This window comes from Actinia tenebrosa, unplaced genomic scaffold (assembly GCF_029948245.1).
Source record: "Actinia tenebrosa isolate PJP-AT-01 unplaced genomic scaffold, QUT_ActTen_1.0 PGA_scaffold2__45_contigs__length_23673736, whole genome shotgun sequence".
Classification (NCBI taxonomy): Eukaryota; Metazoa; Cnidaria; class Anthozoa; order Actiniaria; family Actiniidae; genus Actinia; species Actinia tenebrosa.
This window is the reverse complement of record NW_028292579.1, coordinates 10,523,403-10,543,252: the sequence shown is the minus strand read 5'-3', so window position 1 is coordinate 10,543,252 and position 19,850 is coordinate 10,523,403. Positions and strand designations below refer to the sequence as shown.

General features: G+C 38.2%; 3 protein-coding genes across 5 annotated transcripts in view; 2 read left to right on the top strand and 1 right to left on the bottom strand.

Annotated features, from left to right (window-relative positions):
• The first annotated feature begins 310 nt into the window (after positions 1-310).
• The window catches only part of LOC116309116 (uncharacterized), a 52,288-nt gene continuing 32,748 nt past the window's right edge, over positions 311-19,850 (top strand). Inside the window, exon 1 of the mRNA XM_089034556.1 lies at positions 311-585. Coding sequence (XP_088890682.1) covers positions 375-585 — 211 coding nt within the window. The 5' untranslated portion in view covers positions 311-374. The remainder of the gene's footprint in view (positions 586-19,850) is intronic.
• Positions 9,559-12,503, top strand: LOC148909227 (uncharacterized). Of its 2 annotated transcripts, XM_089034551.1 has the most exons (4): positions 9,559-9,753; positions 9,955-10,148; positions 10,277-10,440; positions 10,945-12,503. In XM_089034551.1, exons 1-4 carry the CDS (start codon positions 9,738-9,740, stop codon positions 12,125-12,127), a joined length of 1,557 nt encoding a protein of 518 aa, XP_088890677.1. In that variant the 5' UTR covers positions 9,559-9,737; the 3' UTR covers positions 12,128-12,503. The 2 variants fall into 2 exon arrangements, with proteins under 2 accessions (XP_088890677.1, XP_088890676.1); XM_089034550.1 differs by lacking the exon at positions 9,559-9,753 and having other exon boundaries at positions 9,866-10,148.
• On the bottom strand, positions 12,310-14,351 carry LOC148909226 (uncharacterized). 2 transcript variants are annotated; one of them, XM_089034552.1, is made up of 3 exons: positions 14,148-14,345; positions 13,729-13,875; positions 12,310-13,646 (listed from the first exon to the last, which is right to left on the bottom strand). In XM_089034552.1, exons 1-3 carry the CDS (start codon positions 14,161-14,163, stop codon positions 12,310-12,312), a joined length of 1,500 nt encoding a protein of 499 aa, XP_088890678.1. In that variant the 5' UTR covers positions 14,164-14,345. The 2 variants fall into 2 exon arrangements, 1 of the variants encoding a protein (XP_088890678.1); XR_016120545.1 differs by lacking the exons at positions 12,310-13,646; positions 13,729-13,875 and adding an exon at positions 13,901-13,948 and having other exon boundaries at positions 14,148-14,351.

The window sequence follows — 19,850 nt, the reverse complement described above, 5'->3', positions numbered from 1 at the left end:
TAAACTTAATAATAAAAAAACTGAATCGAATTTTTTTATTTTGATTAATATTGGTATTGTTGATGAATGTTTTCAAGTATCTTGGTGCCGGCTGTTGGTAAAATGTGGTCTTTCGTATATCCGCAACACTTCACTTACATTATGTAACGACTAGTTATATATCTTTGGCTTCTATATTGTTGGAGTGTTAAACATTGTTTTGCGAAATATATGTTTTCTTTTATATATTTTTCGTGTTGCGTGACAGTAATTAATATGTTTACGATTCATATTTTCACTTACGTCTTTTCCGGGAAATTTCCCAAGAGCTCAGTTCTGTCTGAGGCAAACGGCCGAACAACAAGACATTTTGAAGACTGTTTTGAACGGTTAAAATGGACGACCCATCTTCCTTTGAAGTCGAATTGGACGAAGAGGAAGCTAATAGGAGTATATTAGTATTGGATGTGCCTGAAAATGTTTCTCCTAGATATGTTGTTATTCACTTTCAAAAGTTAAGTAATGGCGGAGGCGAAGTTGTGAATATTGAAGGCCATGGCAATGAACACCGTTCGTCTGTCGTTATAACATTTGAAGATCCTTCAAGTAAGATCATTTTATTATTTTTGGGGGGTGGGGTCTTTAATTAATGATAATGTTTGGCTTTTAAGAGGCGTTAATTCTACAAAAAAAGGATACAATTTTAAGGAGTCCCTTCGAGAAATCAGTTTCGCCCCCAACTAATTAATATGCAAGGTCACGCTAGGGTCAAGCTGTTTACAAATTCTTATTAGTTTTTTCTCCACACACTAAACTGTCTATTTTTTAAAAGCTGGATTAAATATGACTGCATAACATTCCATTGGAAAGCTCTCTTGCTAAAGGAAAATTATGAAATCGTTTACCGGCGTTTGCATTGCTACGCGGCCACCCAAGACAAAAATCGCGACGTGCACTTTGCAATAGACTGCCGTCAATCAAACACGTTGACGCCATTTACACGCATGTGTAATTCAAAAGGCGCCAAAACGGCCGATCCAAACGCGTGTAAATGACGTCAACTTGTTTGATTGACGGCAGTCTATTGCAAAGTGCACGTCGCGATTTTTGTGTGGGGTGGCCGCGTAGCAATGCAAACGCCGGTAAAACTTTGTTTACAGCATATCGAGCGACCAATTACTTCTACTTTATAGCTTAAGCTTACAGTAATTTTGAAATAACTTTTTTGAATTTTTTTATTTTTTCAAGTAAAGTCATATTATATCAAATTTGTAACGCTTACCACAGAGTTACAGAATGTACTTCATCGATTACGATAGACACTCTCCTTCATTTCTGTCCCCAGTCCCCCTCCCTGGAGAGCCTCGTTAGCAGGCTATACAGATTCGTTATCACCGAACTGAACTTTTGCGATCGTCCCGTTGACAATCATGTTTTGTTTGCTGGATCATTTTGGAATATTGTACTAATATATATTAGTACCAAATAGTTATTGCTCTTGGTTGGAAGTTTGTACTAATATATATTTAATTAAAGGACCGATCGTTTATTACTTCCCAGGTGGGGGCGGTGAAAATAGAGGGGAGGGGGGGGGGGGTAAAAATTTAGGATCTGCAGTTTGTGGGGAGGAGGGGGGGGGGTATTTTTTTAAAGTTTGGACTGACTAGTTCTTAATCACGACGAAGACACAAGTTTTGAAAAATAAACGAAGAACTCTTCCATATTGGAATTGTTTTTCAGAACAACATACTACGATTTGCGATCTATCGTGAAGCGTGACGCGCCAAACTTGTTTTTATGAGTTATATCCCAGACGTTTGGTACAAATAACTGTCAAGTTTAACATGCAAAACTTTTACGCTGCCGCCGACAAACTTTTAGTTTGCACGTGGAATGTGCGAAGTTTTATGCGGCTCTTCCTTTAAGTTTTATATCAGAACTCTCGACACTTTGAGCGCGAAGTAAAAAATATGGAATTAAGAGTTAACAAATTTGGAAGGTCATATTTACCTGGAGCTACCCGGCGAGCAGAGTCTCCTTTTGCTCCTCTAATTGCGAGAGAAGGAAAAGAGACTCTGCAGAAATTGTCTATTTCTTTTGAGCGCTCTAAATCACGTTTTATCAAATAAAAATCAATTCCAACCAACTATTTATCAAAGGAAATCTCTAGAAAGTTTATGGATGTCAAAGACACGTTTGTTTCGCTGCCGACAGGTTAAGGAAAGTCACTTATTTTCCAAATTGTAACTTCCGATGATCAAACATCTTCAACTGAGAAATCGATCCAAACACTAGTCGATACTACCCTAAGAATCATCTTTTGGTGGTAATAACTCCACTCCAGGCAATGATGAGCGCCCAAATTTCCGCGTATGAAAATTTAGTGTCTCCAAGCTGCTAAGCTTGATGAAATTAAAGCAGTAAAAGAAGAACACAAGATCATCTTTCACTGAGGTCATGACTCTAAAACCATGTTTTGTTTTGAAGCGGCAATCACGTTCGGACCGGAACCGGAAACCATTTATAAAACGTGTAAGCTTGTGAACGAGTTCGTTTCTTAGCAACCGCTGCGTATGCTCAAATAACATTATACGCGATTTCTGCTGAGTCTCTTTTCCTTCTCTCGCCCGTAGAGGAGTTAAAAGGAGACTCTGCTTTCAGGGTAACTTGGAGCTTCCCTCTCAACGATATGAGAAGATTGGTCATTGATCGTATTTTACTGCAAGGAGGAGACAGAATTACAGGATTTTTTCCACTTAGTTTCTCTTCATTTGTGCAAGAATTTAAGCTATCATTTTAAAACACAGTAAGGAAAATTTGGAAGCGGTTTTGTGAAAGCTACGAAGAACAATCTTTATTCAATCGCGTTGGGGATTTCAAAAGTAAATTAAATCAAAGCCCATGGCGAGGAACTGACTTCGATCAAAGTTTAAAACTTTGCATCTTTCGTAGGAAGGACCGTACAATATTTTAACCTTACCGTCGCAAACTTCGCAACAAATGAGACTTGATTAAGCATCGCACATTCCACGTGCAAACTAAAAGTTTTGCCTGTGTATTTTCACTAAACTTAAATAATCGGTTTTCAGGTAGTCTACAGTTTCACTAGTCACCATGTTGAAAGACTGGGTATCCAAGCTTTCTACCCAGTCCTATTCAAAAAAAATTATACGGTGGGGGAGGGGGGGGGTAGTTTTTAGGAAGAAAGATTTCAAAATGGGTCTTTTTTTAAGCTTTTGGAAATTTTATAAATCCACCGCCCCCCCCCCCCCCCCCCCCCCCTCCCGAACGTAATTAACAATCGGTCCCTAAAATCGAAGTTTTCAATGCAAGAAAATAGAGAAATAAATCCTCTCCCAACCCGCCGCGTTTTCGCCTCCATTTGTGAACTGTAAGTACACTTTTATCCTATAATCTAAAAAAAACTATAAAAAAAACTATAATCTTTCTGCTAATCAGTGGCTAGACAAGAGAAAGTCAATGGTCAAAGTCCATTGGAGGAAATGGCCACTGTCTTGTCAATTCTTTACATTACAGTTTGGATTGATGTCAAGGAATGATAATAAATTGCTGCGATTTTTTAGTTTGTTTGTTTGATCGTTTTTAATATATTTTAAACTTGATTTCATTTCATTTCATTTTAAACCTATTTTTCAAGCAAGTATATATGCTCACAAGGAGCAGCAGGGATTAAGTCCCGAAAAAGCAACTTTGGTCTTCCTGTGTATTGATTGGGCTTCCTGTATGTCGGGTTTCAAAATGGCGGCGGGTTGGGAGAGGGGTTTTGCTTTAACAAATAGGAGTAGCCCGTGAGCATTCTCATTCTAAGGCATCGCTTATTTGATATAATACATACCTTTATTTATTTTACTCTTTGGTGGTATCCGCGGTATCCGTGGTGTCGGAGTTTTCGCAATGCCGGTTAACTCCTAAAAATCGCCAATTCATGACGAGCAAAATATCACAAATAGAAAAGAAATTATTATGTTAGACTTGGAGAAAATCGCTCAAACACTTAATACTCTCAGTTTTGTTTATCTCTTTTGCGCACTCGATTTAGAAAAATAGGCGGTCGTAAACCGCATGTGTCTACTACCAATTTAGAAACGGATTGTTTAAAAGGGCACTTAGATGAAAACACCCTGATCTTGGAAACGACTTGGAAGTTGGTTAAACATATTCATATGTCCCCAACAGTAGCCAAGACACATATTTTCTTCAGAATCAAATGAAGTCATTTACTCAACCCTATTGCTCTTTTTGTTTTTAAACCAAAGTTTCTCAACTTCAAGTGGTTCCGAAGCAAATATTTATGTTAATCTGGCTTTTATAATAGTAATTGAATCATATTATCTTCAAATATTTGAAATATTCGGGCTTTCAAAAAACGGGGCGTTTTCATTCAATTACCCCTTAAAAATCAGAGGTTTTACATATTAGATATGACCAGGGAAAGAAAGTAAATAAAACGATATTTATAATATTACTGCCCTGATTATACATAAAGAAAGATTTTAGAGAGATATATATTGGTCGAGGCATAGCCAGGTGGATCCCCATATTAGTTTGACAATGTGATAAGGCAAACAATGGTAATAAAAGGATATAGAGACAAAAATCTGATCTGATTTTTTTTTTTTTAGAATATTAACAAAAACAAGAAAAACTATAAAAACTTCTCCTTTTTAGCAATCAATACCACTAACGGAAAGAGTCTGTTTGATGACCACAGCTACATCTGTCTGTCTTCTTTATTGATAAGAAAAATCAACTAAACAGCGAGCGAGAAATTTGTGAGTTATTGTAAGATGTAGACTTTGAAAGAGGTCCATAATCGATGAAAATTAGAAAAGAACTGATGATTATGGAAGTTGTGTGTGTAATTAACTTTTCCCACTAAGTTCGCTGTAATAGAAAATTGGTATGATGTCAATAAAGTTTAATTCGATTTTGTGTCGGTCAGATTTACATATCTGGATAATACTAAAATATGAAACAGCATTGAGTTCAAATGCTAGGTTATATAGGTAGATGTTGGTTTTGTTTCAAGCAAGTTTCCCATTTGTTTTATGAGATAAAAGTCAGAACAACTATTAGTTTTTGACAGGAATAAGGAAATAAAAAGTGCAGGTATGCAATGTGTGTCGTGATAATAGAATCGTGCGTTCCCACCGATGGGCAATCAGTGGCGGATCCAGGATTTTTCAAAGGGGGATTCCGTTTCTTAAACTGTGTATAATTTTCTTTTGTTTAGTCGATGTCTGACAAAAAAATTAGCTCTAATCACCTAATTTACTATCTAGTAACGGAACTGAAAGGTAAATTAAGCATTATAACAGCAAATATTTATCATTTCGTGTTCAACATTATCCTTGTGGATACTTTTAAGCAAAATCTATATAAGACATATTTCTATTACCTAAAAGATCAAACCTTCAAGGGGGGTTCCGTAAAATGTTGCTGTTGCTCTTGTTTTTAAACTGTGTAAGTTTGGTCAACTTTTTTCTTGCTGGTCTTGAGAACGATTTTTTTTTAAAGATCGCTTTAAATAAAGATTTGGCAAAATCTTCAAAGTTTTGCGTTTTCCACGTTTTCTCATAAACACGGCTCAATTCAAACGATTCTTTTTTTAAATCTAGCTACGCGGGGATTTGGGATTCATAGGAGTTACAGTTTTTCTGGATCACATCTGAATGGCGTGCAATTTTATTTTTTCCAATTTCCGATTTTTCTCTATTTTCTTGCGTTAAAAACTTAGAATTTAATAAAATATACATTAGTACAAACGTCAAACCAAGAGCAATAACTGGTAAAAATTCGAAAATGATCCAGTAATACGCCAATACGTGTGACGTCCATTGAGGCTTAATCAAAAATACAAAATTGAACTGGTTCATAGAAACAGTATTTTAAAAGTATCATTTTACTCATGGTTACATGAATGCTATTTTAAATTTGTATTTTCAAAATGGCCACCATTTAGTATTACTAGTTACAACAAAAACACTCAAATGCCTTACCTGACGTCACCATCATTAACATATTGGAAGTATAAACCTTCATAACTTAGAGACGCATCACTCAAATCAAGAAATATTTTACCAATCAACTATTTACTTTATGCCGAACCAGTACTGAAAGCATTGTGGGAGGGTTCACGTGCACTTTAAAAAGGCTTTCGAGCTATAAGGCAGCTATCAGTGCAGTATGATTTATAATGGTAATTGAACTGAGTGGAGTGCAATTTGGTCTGAAATCAAACGCGCGATTACAAAATCGCACGACCGCGTAGCGGGAGTGCGATTTGTAATTGCAAGTTTGATTTCAGACCAAAATTGCACGACACGAAGTTCAATTACCACTTTATTATATCCATTTTGAAATCTTTTTTGAAAAAGACGTTTTTTCCAGTTAAACCGATATGACTTACAATCTAAAAGCAGTCGATTCAAACATGCTGTCAAGAGAACTTGTTTATACTGATCGAGCAATGATTCTCATTTTGAAAACCAACACTTTCAATCCAAAACTAAAATGAATTTATATAGGACCAAAAGGCATTACATGTATTAAGAATCGTTTACTTACATTAAATAGCAAATCAATCCTGCCCAAAAGGGTTGTAATGAACTGGCTGTTGTCCATACAGCCAATGCTCACTGCTTGTGTTTTTACGATTTCTGTTCAACATGTTAAGATCACACTTGTGCCGAGAAAACAGCAAAATTCAAAGGTTGTTTAGTCCTTCGGTTGTCCTAAAGGCAGCAAAAATCTTCTTCTTAAGAAAAACTTCTTTTAATGACTGTATTTTCGATGTGTTGTTATGCTTTACAGATTGAAAGGAAACCACTTTCCACGATCAATCGCCAAGAAGTCACATTCAAAAGATGCCGATTGCATTTTCCCCCACTGCTTTTCGCTGTAATATCTTCAACTTACTTAAGCAGTTACTTTACAAAGATGCTTTTGACAATTTTAAGTGATCAGTTGGTCTTTTTAAGTCCTTTTTATGGCTTTTTCAGTTTTTTTTTTACGACTTTTGACGGTAAAATCGTTCTTTAGAAAATTTTTTTGAGCCGTGGCTGTTTTTTTTCCGCAAGAAGCGTTGAGCCCAACACTCAGATGGATTCCTTGATATAATTGGCTAGAAAATGACATGTCTCTCTTGTGATTGGTTCATATCAGTTGATGTGCAAAATCGTGCAATTTAGAGCTCAAAATCGTGCGATTTATGCTGAAATCACTGCTGCAGGGAACCAATCAGATTGCAGGATTTGCTTGTGATTTCAAAATGGATGTAATAAAAAGTGGAACCAAACTAATTCAGAGCGAATTTTGGACAATCTTATTTTTGCTCTTGATTATTCTAGATTCTAACAGTGCATTTTATTTTAAGATTTTTAAAGTGTTTAGCCTATTACGGCCGAAAATGAAACAGTGCTACAGTCAAACCTGTCTATAACGGTCACCCATGGGAACTGTCAAAGTGATCGCTATAGACAGGTAACCGTTATGTAAAGGTTTTCCTTAAATGCTAATGACTGTTAATGATGAACGTTTTTAATTGGTTGATATCATGCAATTCTATTAACAAAACCAAATAAAAGAACACAACATTGTGACAAAAGTTCTCAAAAGTTCTCTTATACTTGGCATCAAATCTTAAAAACTTACTTTAAAAAACGTTTACTTCAAAATTTGGATACGACGAGCTGTAGAGATCGAAATTTCACTAATATCTAGATAGAGCTCTGATCTATTGATGTAGGAAGTTTGAAGAATCAAACGCCCTTTGGCGAACTCGTGGATACTTGTTGCACTTTTCGAATATTTAGATTGGTCTTCCTGTGCCCTCTTTATGCTTGTTGACATTCTCAAACGGATTCCAAATATTTCGCTCGATTTAATATTTTTAATGCTCAATTTATCTAGTAAGATGAGTAATCGTCCTTATTATTTTCGTTTTAACATCTAGTTCTTCGCTAGTTTGTTGAGATTGGAATTGAAAATTGTCTGAACTTCAATTAATACGAAAGACGATTTCGACTACGAATTCGATAGAGTCAACTGAGTCAAGTATAGATTATAATTGGAAGAAGATCTATTTGAAAACGCTTTCTCTGTTTTCAGTTTCAAAGTCGGGCTGTGTGTTTTATACCAGGAATGATTCGACCTACGAGCTCAAAACTGAATATACAAGATAATCGACCGTTTATGATACAATCGGGACGATCAACATAAAGCGTTGCGTTATGCGTGCTGATTTACATTACTATTTATCTTGACCTTCAAGGGTCACGGCTCTTACTTCAAATGAAACTATTTATTTACACCAAGGGCACTAGGACACCGAATGTGGTTGGATTTCTATAGTTTTTTTGTTTTTTTTCTTTCGATTATTTGAATTAAATTAAACGTATATACTTGTACTTATCTTGTGTCCGTGTTCCTTCGCTGTCATAATGCAGACGTTTTCTTCCAAAGATCAAACGGTTTGAATAGCCGATGAGCGTTACTTCTTTAACGGCTGTTCCGTACTTAACTCTGTTTGTATTATACCAACAACAACGCGACCGCGCGATGCTCCTCACGTCAGTAATATTCAACCGTCCAGAGTTAATATGGTTAATCAAATTCACCTTAAGTTCCATATAGAGCCCCGGGGTAGGCTACTAGCCTGCTTGCCATTGTTCTCTCGTCTGCTCGCTTAATCCAATTATTTTGAAAGGTGGGGTGGCAGTGTGTTTACACAGCTATGACAGATGCAGCACCAACGCTACTGTACGAACCACTGCCGAGCCTACACAGGGGTAACACGATCTCTCCTTAGAATAGTAGAGTCCAATTAGAGGGAACCATATCTTGAACCCAGGGTGCTGTTTACGAAATGAAATGTAACTTTTCTACCCCAACTATACAGTTACAATTCAAAAACATTAATAGGACGGTTGGAAATTCGACCAGTAAGTCATCATTTTAAGTCACGCTCACGTTGACTGGACGTGTGCAAGTAAGTAAACAAATAAAGATTAGATTGCAATTACGAAATATTGTAAAAAAAATCCTTTATGGTAGTTGATGACACAAAATGGGGAAGTTTCTTTGAGTAAAAATTGTCGCATGAGAGTGGGGATTTTAGTGTGTTGATAGCGTTGTCGTTGATCGATGGTACGTAAATCTATAACTCCTGTACTATGCCGTACTGTGTTAAGTTATAGAGGCCGTAATCTGGTAGTCACGTCTTAGGGTTCGAATTACTAGCGTTCGGGTCCGAGTGTGGGCCGAGGTAGATCGTATTACCCCTGTCTAGGCTCAGCCGTGGTTCGTACAGTAGCGTTGGTGCTGCATCTGTCATCGCTGTGTAAACACACTGCCACCCCACCTTTCAAAATAATTGGATTAAGCGAGCAGACGAGAGAACAATGGCAAGCAGGCTAGTAGCCTACCCCGGGGCTCTATATGGAACTTAAGGTGAATAGGCCCTTTGCAGCTAGTGGTCACGTGCTTGGATACCGCTTAGCAACACAAAACTGGAGTGCAAGCCTTCCAGTAAACAAAAGCTCTAAGAGGTCAAGCACGCGTGGTTTTATACAATAGTTTCATCGTTCGAAACGCTTAATCCTTTTGCCCTATCTACAAAAACAGTAAGATCATCTTAAATTCTCTCCTTTGGACTCGATTTTTGGTTCGAAGTAACAATATTCATCGCGTTATCGCGAAACATTTGTCACCGCCGGCCCGCTCGACGGCTGAAAAACATGGCGACTTCGCAAGGTATGTACTTCAAGACTCTCCTTTTTTTTTTGGTTTCTTTTCAATTATTGGACTTCTAAAATCTCTAAAATAACAGTTTAGATTGTAAATGGTGATCAGTTGTAATTGGACGGCATTTAATGGCCGATTTGTTTATTTTTTGTGAGAGTGATTCCACGTCCAAAGTCAAGACTAACCCATGTTTACATATATTCGCTGTAGATGTTAGAACTCCCGACGAGCCATCACATACCAAGAAAAATTCTTCGTACCATTGTTGTGTTCCCTTGTGTAACGGAGATTCTCGATATCATCCTGATTTAAAGTTTCACCGCTTACCAGGCCGTGCAAGGGATGAGCAATTGAAAAAGGAATGGCTGGTGAAGATACGAAGAGATGTGGGCCCACACTTCAAGGTATATAGGAATCTAACAAAATCAATGCACAATACGAATTGCCGGTGGATCTTAAAAAAACTGTAATGAAGATAAAAATAGTTTAATACAGCTACATTGTTATTAAAAGGACATTTGATTTATAATAGGTTAACAAAAGTACCAGAGTGTGCTCAAGACACTTCACTGAGGAAGATTACAATCCTCCAACTGATTCTGGACGTCAGTTGCTAAAAAGAGAAGCCGTACCATCAATCTTTGACTGGTCAACCAAATCCAAAGCAAGAAGAAAGATAATTCGACAAGTAGATAGGTAATGAATATCACATATTTCTACTTCAATACATTTCATTTAGATTTGACTGATGGAATTGTACTTGATGTTTATTTTGGTTTAAACCAAAATAATTTTATAATTTTAATAATTTAGTCTTTTATAATTTTTTATTTATTGTGAAATGAGTGTCATCATTGAAGAGTTCTCTACTGGCCACTAGGGCCTGGACACGAGTTAGATACCGCTGACCGGCTCAGTAGGAGCGGCCATTTTGTTTACGTTAAGATTACGTTTTAGGACAGAACTATAATACAAGACTATTCAGCACCAGTATATCTTTATTTATGTAAGTTTTCCATTTATTATATGTGTAATCGTTTACTTCACATTTATCTATACATGATTTACTTTAAGTGCTATTATTTAGCTTAGATTTTATATATTTGTATCTTAGGACTCTATCATCGTTGTAGAATAAAATACTATCAGACATCGAGAAGCATCTCTTTCTTCAATCATAATTTCAAAACCTTTTTACAGAGACACTCAGACAGATGAAAGTGATGACAATGAAGATAATAGTCCCAGCACTTCTACAACCTTCAGCATGGATGACCTACAAGCAGAAGTCCAGTCACTCAGAGCACAGTTCCAAGATGCGCAAAAGCAACTTGAACAAAGTAGAAATGAAACTGCATCTGCCCTCGCTGAAATAAAAAGGGTTAAAGTTGAAGCTGCAAAAGAAATTGAGGACAGTAAGAGGCAAGCTGCAGAACAATTAGCACTTAATAAATTTCGGCTTGAGAGATTTGGCACAGACAATGAGATCATAAGATTTTATACAGGTTTCCCATCCTATTTACATATTCAGTTCTTTTTTAAGTTTTTGCAGCCATGTGCTGCACAAATGACATATTGTTATGCCTCTGGAGAAAGAGAAAGTAGACCAGACTCAAGAAATATGCTTCTTGTGGATGAATTGTTTATGTTTTGTGTACGCCTCAAACTAGGTCTATTCGGACAGGATTTAGCTCATAGGTTCCAAATACATAAATCGTCAGTTTGCAGGAAATTGATCACATGGACAAATTTTTTATATTTTCTTCTTGGCAGTCAAGTGATCTGGCCTTCAAGGCAAGATGTTGATAGGTTTATGCCAGAAGGTTTTAAAAGGCTTTATGCAAGCACACGCGTCATTTTAGATTGTACAGAGATTTTTGTTCAAACACCTACCTCCCTACTACTTCAGTCGCAGCTTTATTCTAGTTATAAGAGTAATACTACACTCAAGGGTTTGATAGGCATTACCCCTAATGGAGCTATTAGCTTCGTTTCTAGTCTTTACACAGGGGGGATTAGTGATAAGGAAATCACAAGGTGCAGCGGTATTGTAGATTTGTTAGAACCTGGTGATTCAGTCATGGCAGACAAAGGGTTTGACATTGAAGATTTACTTAGGGAGAAGCGGGTAGAGTTAAATATTCCTCCGTTTCTTGAAAGTCAGGAACAATTCTCTGCTGCAGATGTTCAAAAAACAAAGACAATAGCAAGTCTTAGAATTCATGTTGAGAGGGCTATAAGAAGAGTCAAAGAGTACCACTTTTTTGATTCAGATGTGCCATTGTCCACTTTAGGTTCAGTCAATCAGTTATATACTGTAGCCTGCCTCCTTACAAATTTTCAAGGCCCACTTATTTTAGCCAGTGGTAATAATGAGGCATAGTGTCTGTAAAAAGTTGGTGAATGTATGATTAATGTGGCTTACATAACCCATTAGATAATCTTTAATGCAGGTTGGTTTATCATGTGTCTAGATTGCATTTTGTAACTATTACAATAATATAATATTTGTTATCATAAGAAATCTGGCCATGGTTTGAGAACAACAACAAAAATCTTAGTGTATTAATGTAAATAGTAATTGAAGAAAAAATTATCAACTTTGTCCTTTGCTTGCTGGAAAAACACTGAATCAAAATTAATTCTAGAGCAAACAAACAAATTTTCGTCAATGTAACTGAAAAAATCACACCATTCTAATCCTGTGAGTCCAAGCTGGCACTGGATCTGGTAATAATAAATGTCTGTTGTTTTCAGTTTGTACTGGTTAGTGTTATGGTCCTTGGTGAGATACCTCACATTGTCAAATGATGTTTCCCCCTCTTTAACAACCTTTATTTCTAACAAGCCAAAGGGATTCTGACCATTATTTACAGCATCAAGGTCATAAACTTTCCTGTCTGGGCTACAACCTAGCCATGGGCACTTTGGGTGGACAATCAGCCCAGATGGGAAGAGATTTACTCTTCCACCCTTTGCATTGCTAGCATAGACCATGGCAGCATGTGGTTCAAGTTCAATGCCTCTTCTCATTGCTGCAGTTTGTACAAATCTGGTGGGGTTTAGCTGATTGACAAGGGTGTCAAAATGTGACACCCGGCGAGCGACAATGCCAAATTTGCTTGCTGTTACCCTTTTTTTTCTGAGCAGGTGCCATACATCACTCTGACTTTGAGTGACCGTTTGCTGCTGCACTCTCAGTGATGACTCTGTTGTCACAGACAATGTTCCAAATATAGCTTGTTGACGACTGTCAAGACAGATTGACACATTGTTGTTAAATCTGTCCTCTGCACTTGAGAGGGGAAGCTCTGGGAAAGAAGTGCAAGTAAAATCATTTATGATGTAGTCAGTTGACATCTTTTGTTGATATGACAGGACGCAGCCTTTTGGGACATTTCCAAACTTGCTCTGTACAAATGGGATATTGCCAAGTTGATCTTGATTGGGCAGAATGGTTGTAAAGAGAGGACAAGGTGGTTGGAAACCATTAAAGTGCTCTTTTGTGAGGGTAGGATACTGGGTAGATGGAGAATACAAATTACTCTTGATATATCTACTGTACGAAGCGCCAAGTTGGGGTTTTTTCACTAGCACGTCTTGTATTTCTTTTTGTGCGATTTTGGATCCTCTAGGTATGCTCCAACGCTGTTTCATGCTGGTACATGTTAGCTCATCAGGCAATGTCCGATGTCCCAGTTGCTTAAGAAGGGCTAAATAGTAAAGAAGCCCGATCACATGATGGCAGTATCCACCTGCCCCGGCTACACATGAGCACAGCCCAGACAGCAATGTCAAATTGTTGTCCTGGACTGACACCTCTAAAATGTGCGGTGGTTCAGACTTCCTCATTGAGCGGTAACACTTGCATTTAACTCTCACGGACTGGTCGGTATATATCACTAAAAAATTGGAAAAATTAGTGTGAATTGTCCGCCATTCATATCATAATGAAATAGAAAAAACATTTTGGCTATCAAGTACCTTTAACGTCATGTAAATAGCCTGGTTCCGCCATAAATGTGTACGCTTTCGAAGTGCTTGTGCAGCCAGACTTCTCTTTAGCGTAGCTCCCTACATCATCGAAGGTGAGGGAAGGAAAGATAGAGATGTCTTGAGTTTCTACTACATCTAAAACAAAAATAAAAATATCAGGACGAAGAATTTTTCTTGGTATGTGATGGCTCGTCGGGAGTTCTAACATCTACAGCGAATATATGTAAACATGGGTTAGTCTTGACTTTGGACGTGGAATTACTCTCACAAAAAATAAACAAATCGGCCATTAAATGCCGTCCAATTACAACTGATCACCATTTACAATCTAAACTGTTATTTTAGAGATTTTAGAAGTCCAATAATTGAAAAGAAACCAAAAAAAAGGAGAGTCTTGAAGTACATACCTTGCGAAGTCGCCATGTTTTTCAGCCGTCGAGCGGGCCGGCGGTGACAAATGTTTCGCGATAACGCGATGAATATTGTTACTTCGAACCAAAAATCGAGTCCAAAGGAGAGAATTTAAGATGATCTTACTGTTTTTGTAGATAGGGCAAAAGGATTAAGCGTTTCGAACGATGAAACTATTGTATAAAACCACGCGTGCTTGACCTCTTAGAGCTTTTGTTTACTGGAAGGCTTGCACTCCAGTTTTGTGTTGCTAAGCGGTATCCAAGCACGTGACCACTAGCTGCAAAGGGCCTATTTGATTAACCATATTAACTCTGGACGGTTGAATATTACTGACGTGAGGAGCATCGCGCGGTCGCGTTGTTGTTGGTATAGTACAAACAGAGTCAAGTACGGAACAGCCGTTAAAGAAGTAACGCTCATCGGCTATTCAAAGCGTTTGACCTTTGGAAGAAAACGTCTGCATTATGACAGCGAAGGAACACGGACACAAGATAAGTACAAGTATATACGTTTAATTTAATTCAAATAATCGAAAGGAAAAAAAAAACTATAGAAATCCAACCACATTCGGGGTCCTAGTGCCCTTGTTTACACTGTGAACTAAGCAAATATTTTATAGAAACTCATTTAGAAATGCTATTTCTTTTTTTTTTATCCAAGTCGATAAATTAATGATTATTTATTGGAGCGAATTCTCGTTAGACCTTCGCACATACAATCATACACATACAATCATACACATACAATCTGAGGATTGCTTCGGATGTTTTCAATCTTGTAATACGTGGCGATCAATCTACTTTTTATTCAGAACGGCTTATCTAAATGACAAAACTGGCCGAACTTTCTTCAAAACTCCATTGGAATTGTTCTTTTTTTCGTCTTTTACTATTTTTCTACGATCTACGTGCATCTACATTGATTATTTTCTTAAGAAGTCCCTTAGTGTAAGGGACTGTCCGTTTATTATGTCTCAGGGAGGGGCTGGTGTTTTTTTGTGGGAAGGGGGGGGGGGGGGGGGAGAGGGGTAAATTTTATGAAAATTGTTTTTTTGGGGGGTAGAATTTATTTAAGGGGGGTCAATTTTTTAAAATGAGGGGAAAATGTAAATTAGAAAGAACAGCAACAAAGCACAACTGAAAAGAAAACAAATTGAAAACAAAATCGTAAAATCAATATAACAAAATAGAGATTTATTTCTGACCTCTGACCGTTTTTCTTGCCAATTAAGTGATGTTAGATCCTCTTTCGTGACTTTTGAATTCGCCATCTTGAAAAAGGGTAACCTGACGATTCTTCTTTAGGAAGGAGACTCGTACTCAAGTTTTGCTGTGGGGAGGGGTTGGGGTAAGAATTATGTCTGAGGAGGGAGGGAGGGGGATTAAATAATTTATAAAGACTTAATTTTTGAGGGGGGTAACTTTTTAAAAACAATATTTTCTATGAAAACCACCAGACCCCCCGTGACATATTAAACGGACAGTCCCTAAATACAACTGTTGATCAGTAATATTAAAACTTCGCTCGATCGCAGAGTTTATGAGATTTTATTGCTGAATACCGCCGTGACTTTGAGCTGTCTCTATGGAGAATAAAGTCCTCCAGAGCTTGAAATCAGACTCTCTTCTTGAGTTATAATTAATTTTTTGGATAACCGGCTCTATCTACGAGTCTTCTGAAAAATCGAAATGTTGACGTTGTACCTAATAAGCGTGTTTGTTTACTTTTTAAGAGCGACTGTCTGTAAAAATCGACCAAAATCGACTTTTCGTGGCACAAGTCAAAAAATCGATTTCGCTCATATTTTATCCATAGGTAGCCTATAGTGTGAAATGAAACGTGCTGTAGTTAGTTTTTTAAAATATTGCTTTGTTTGGCGAGAATTTGAGAAAAACGATTTTGACCGGAAACGGCACTGAAATCGCCTTTCGCAAAGGTCAAAACTATCAGATTCTAATGAGCCTCGCGCTGGAAAACTACGGCTCTGAACATCGTTGAAACACTATATTTTCTTTTTTAGTATATCTCTTCTTAGTTTGGCATTGAAATACTTCCATAATTTTATTTATTTTCGTCTGGAGAAAATTACAAATTTAAGTTATAATCGCCAAATTGCTTGTAAATAAATCATAGGGTCTGAAAATCGTTTACGTTTTATATGTGCTCTTCCTCCAAATTGCTCAAAAACTGTCTTGTAGGCTTTATAAGACAATAATCTTCCCAAATATGCAGAAAAATCGCTGGGCAATTTATTTTGACTGAGCTGCTGGGGAGCTTTCTGATCAGCTATTTAGCAATTTTTTGGCTCGTATATTGGGTGACATGATAGAAATTCGCCACGATATTTCAAAAATCTTTAAAGATCGTCTTAAAAAATAGTGAAATCGATGAATATTAAGTATTTCTTTTATTTATAGAACTTCGAGTTATTATTTGGAAGATTTCTGAACTGTTTGTTTACCTCCAAGATCATGAAGCTTGAATCTTGCGTTACACTAAATTGTTGTGAAGGCGGCACAGAGTCCCGGTAAACACTGAATTAATTTGCCTTTTTTTTGTCCGCAATAAAATTGCCTCACGCAGAAGTAGATATTTTCATAACAACAAGCAGACTGTCCTTTCCTTTTTTCCTCGATACTCGCCTACCTTTTTTTTCCTACTTCTTGATTTAAACTTAATCCAGTCATGCCACTGAAAGCTCAAGAGATCCGCGACAACACAGGTAGCCCACGCTGTTTGAGTATGCTTAATTAGGAGAACTGATGTGTGAAAGATAAAAAACAAAACAAAACACACTCGTCATACTCATAGTTAGGTTTATAAGCTATTCAATTCATCTAATTAGCTTTGCTTGATAACAGGTACACGATTCTACCAACTGCTGCAACTTGTCGACATACGGTTTCTTTCGCTTGGCTTTGATTTCAGAAACATCAAGGTCGAAGTAAAAGCACGCATCTCGTAATGCAGAAACGCTAAACTTAGCACTGAGTTTCCCATTGGAAAGGAGTTCGCAAATATTATGTGTGTCATACATGATAGGATGACTGAGGCCTATTTCCTTTGTTACTAGTATTCTCAACTCTTCCAATGTCTTTTCCTGTCTAGCACTGCATACACCTTCATCCTCGTCGCCATCATCATCATCTTCTTCTTCTTCTGCAGCTTCTTCTGCAGCTTCTTCTGCAGCTTCTTCTGCAGCTTCTTCTGCAGCTTCTTCTGCAGCTTCTTCTGCAGCTTCTTCTGCAGCTTCTTCTGCAGCTTCTTCTGCAATCAAACCAAAGTTGCTTTTTGAAGCAATTCTTGAAAAGAAACTTGCTATTTGCTGACTTGTTAGAAAGTCCTTCCTATTAGGAAACAAGCGATTACCATCAGCATCTTTTGCGCGCCTCATCTCCTTAGCAACAGTAGACGGGTCTTGTTTTCTTCCAGTATCTCTACCAATGTTAAATTTCTTAAGAAGGTAATCTTTTTGGGCGGCCGTGAACTTTCCTCGTCGCGTGGTTTTTAGGGCCCAACCCTTCGGTAGAGACGGTAGATTGGAGCTGACCTCTTTATCGTACGAAGAACCAACAGCAACTTCTTGTAACCTGGTACTACCTTGTTCGAGCTTATTTGCATAATCAATCATAGCCTTGTCTTGCAGGGTTCCCTGCTCCAGCACCTTCTTATGCCTTCCACATTCAAGGTGATACTGTAAGTTAGAATACCTTTGAAAGGATTTCATGCACCCCTCTTCGGGGCAGCAGAAGAGTTTGTCAAATGAAGGGTTGACTGGGAGCTCACTGTCCGACTCTTCTTCGTCGTTATCTGTTGGTGTGTCACTGACTTTCTTTCCAGACCTCGGCGCTGCGAACTGGATCTTTTGGGCCATACTGCTCTTAATTACCGGAAGAGTCGGTATTTCAGCTTTACAATTTTTGGCAAACCTTTTCCAAGAAATGAGGTTTCCAGATCCGATATTGTACGCTTTCCAAATGCGCAGCTCATTTTCACCGTACTCAATGTTATTGACATAACTGACTCCCGCCCACTTGAAAGTTTTAAGAGCTGATGTATCTGGCAAACCCGAAAGCGTGACACTAACATTTGGAACTCCACCTGAAGATATAATTGCTCTCTTCATCTGGACAGCAGTTTCAATGTCATTGCCTGCGTTGAGGAATAGACGCATGTGGGATTTTATAGTCGCTGCTTTTCTGTCGCAGGCTCCTTTCCCCCCCTGTGGGTCGGAAAAGTCCATCCTTCGAACATTGACACCAAATTTTCCCCCGACTTTTTTTGCGTTTGCGATGGTCAATGCCGAGTTATAACACCCTGCATTGTCTGATCTAAAATACACTGATTCGAGGTTCGGCATAACGCCTTTTAGCTGCCTTATTACATCGGCCATGATAACCAAGACTACATCACTTTCTTGGCTACAAGATTGAAAAATGTGAACAGTGGTGGTCATCTCGAGCTCGTTGTTTTGCCCACGTCTGAACGCCACAGTGATATGCCAGGGTATCCCACGTTTTCCGTACCAATCCCTTTGGCTTTCACGATACTTTCTGGGTAAATATTTCATCGCCCAGTCTTGGACTAAAAAGACTGATTTATCATCTAATTTATCTATCAAGTCAAGCCTTGCGTCCTCCTGGTTAATGGAACGAAGTAGATGGGACTTCCAAGCAAGAATGCTGTGCTTTGCTTGTTCAATGGTGAAGGTTAAATCGTCTACTTCATCTTGGGTTCCAGATATCTTGTCAGGTGATTTCTCGATTTCGTTAATAATTGAAGTCAAGAGGTCACAACGTGCACAATGGCCATCATGGATGTGATCACATGCACACTGGTAATCGTTCGCGGTTGGATCGCTTAGAGCGTATTTTCGACAGTGGTCTGGTACATCAGATGACATAGAAATGTGGACCTATCGTCAAGGTCAGAAATATTTCGTATTAATACATGAGGTTAATGGACCACTCTACTACCACCCTGCCTCTCCTACCCCACCCATCCCACTCCCTAGTGGTAGGCCATTACCTTATAGTCACTTTTCAGATAACGCTTGCACAACGCCAACTGCTGTTTCTTCTCTTTGGCCCAGGACATACCAATGCCCAGATCTCCTAGCTTTTCAACTGCTTCCATCAAGTCATCAAAGCCTTTCGCACCAGAGGCCGTAATATAATCCAGGCCCTGTAGGGACTTTCGAACCGATGCTGTACAAACTTCTAAAATTCGAAGAAGAGTGCTCCGACTTAGCGGACTAAATTTGGTTTCTGAACAGTACTGCTGATATTGTTTGACAATGCGCTCTGGAACCATCGACCTGATAACATTGGGTACTGTGATTACTTTCTTAGACGACAGGGTGAGCTTCTTCTCGTCAAAGGGCAAATCCTGGATGATATGCTGGCTCGTTATGAAGCAAATAAAATGGTCCAATTTTTCTTGAGGAACACGCATTCTCGTATGACACGGTCTTGGAACAGGCACTCCCTTACCATGAATTAGTGAGTGTTTTTTGGCGATTTGATAGCGATATCGACTCAGATCCGGGATCCACATGCAAAGAGTCTTGTAGCTTATTTTCTCAACCATGATAGATAGTATCTGTCTGCGGGTATCCCACTGATCTGCCTCATTATAACACTGGACAAGGCATTCAAGTAGGGCGTTGTCTACACTTTCAGCGTCGTTTGATGATG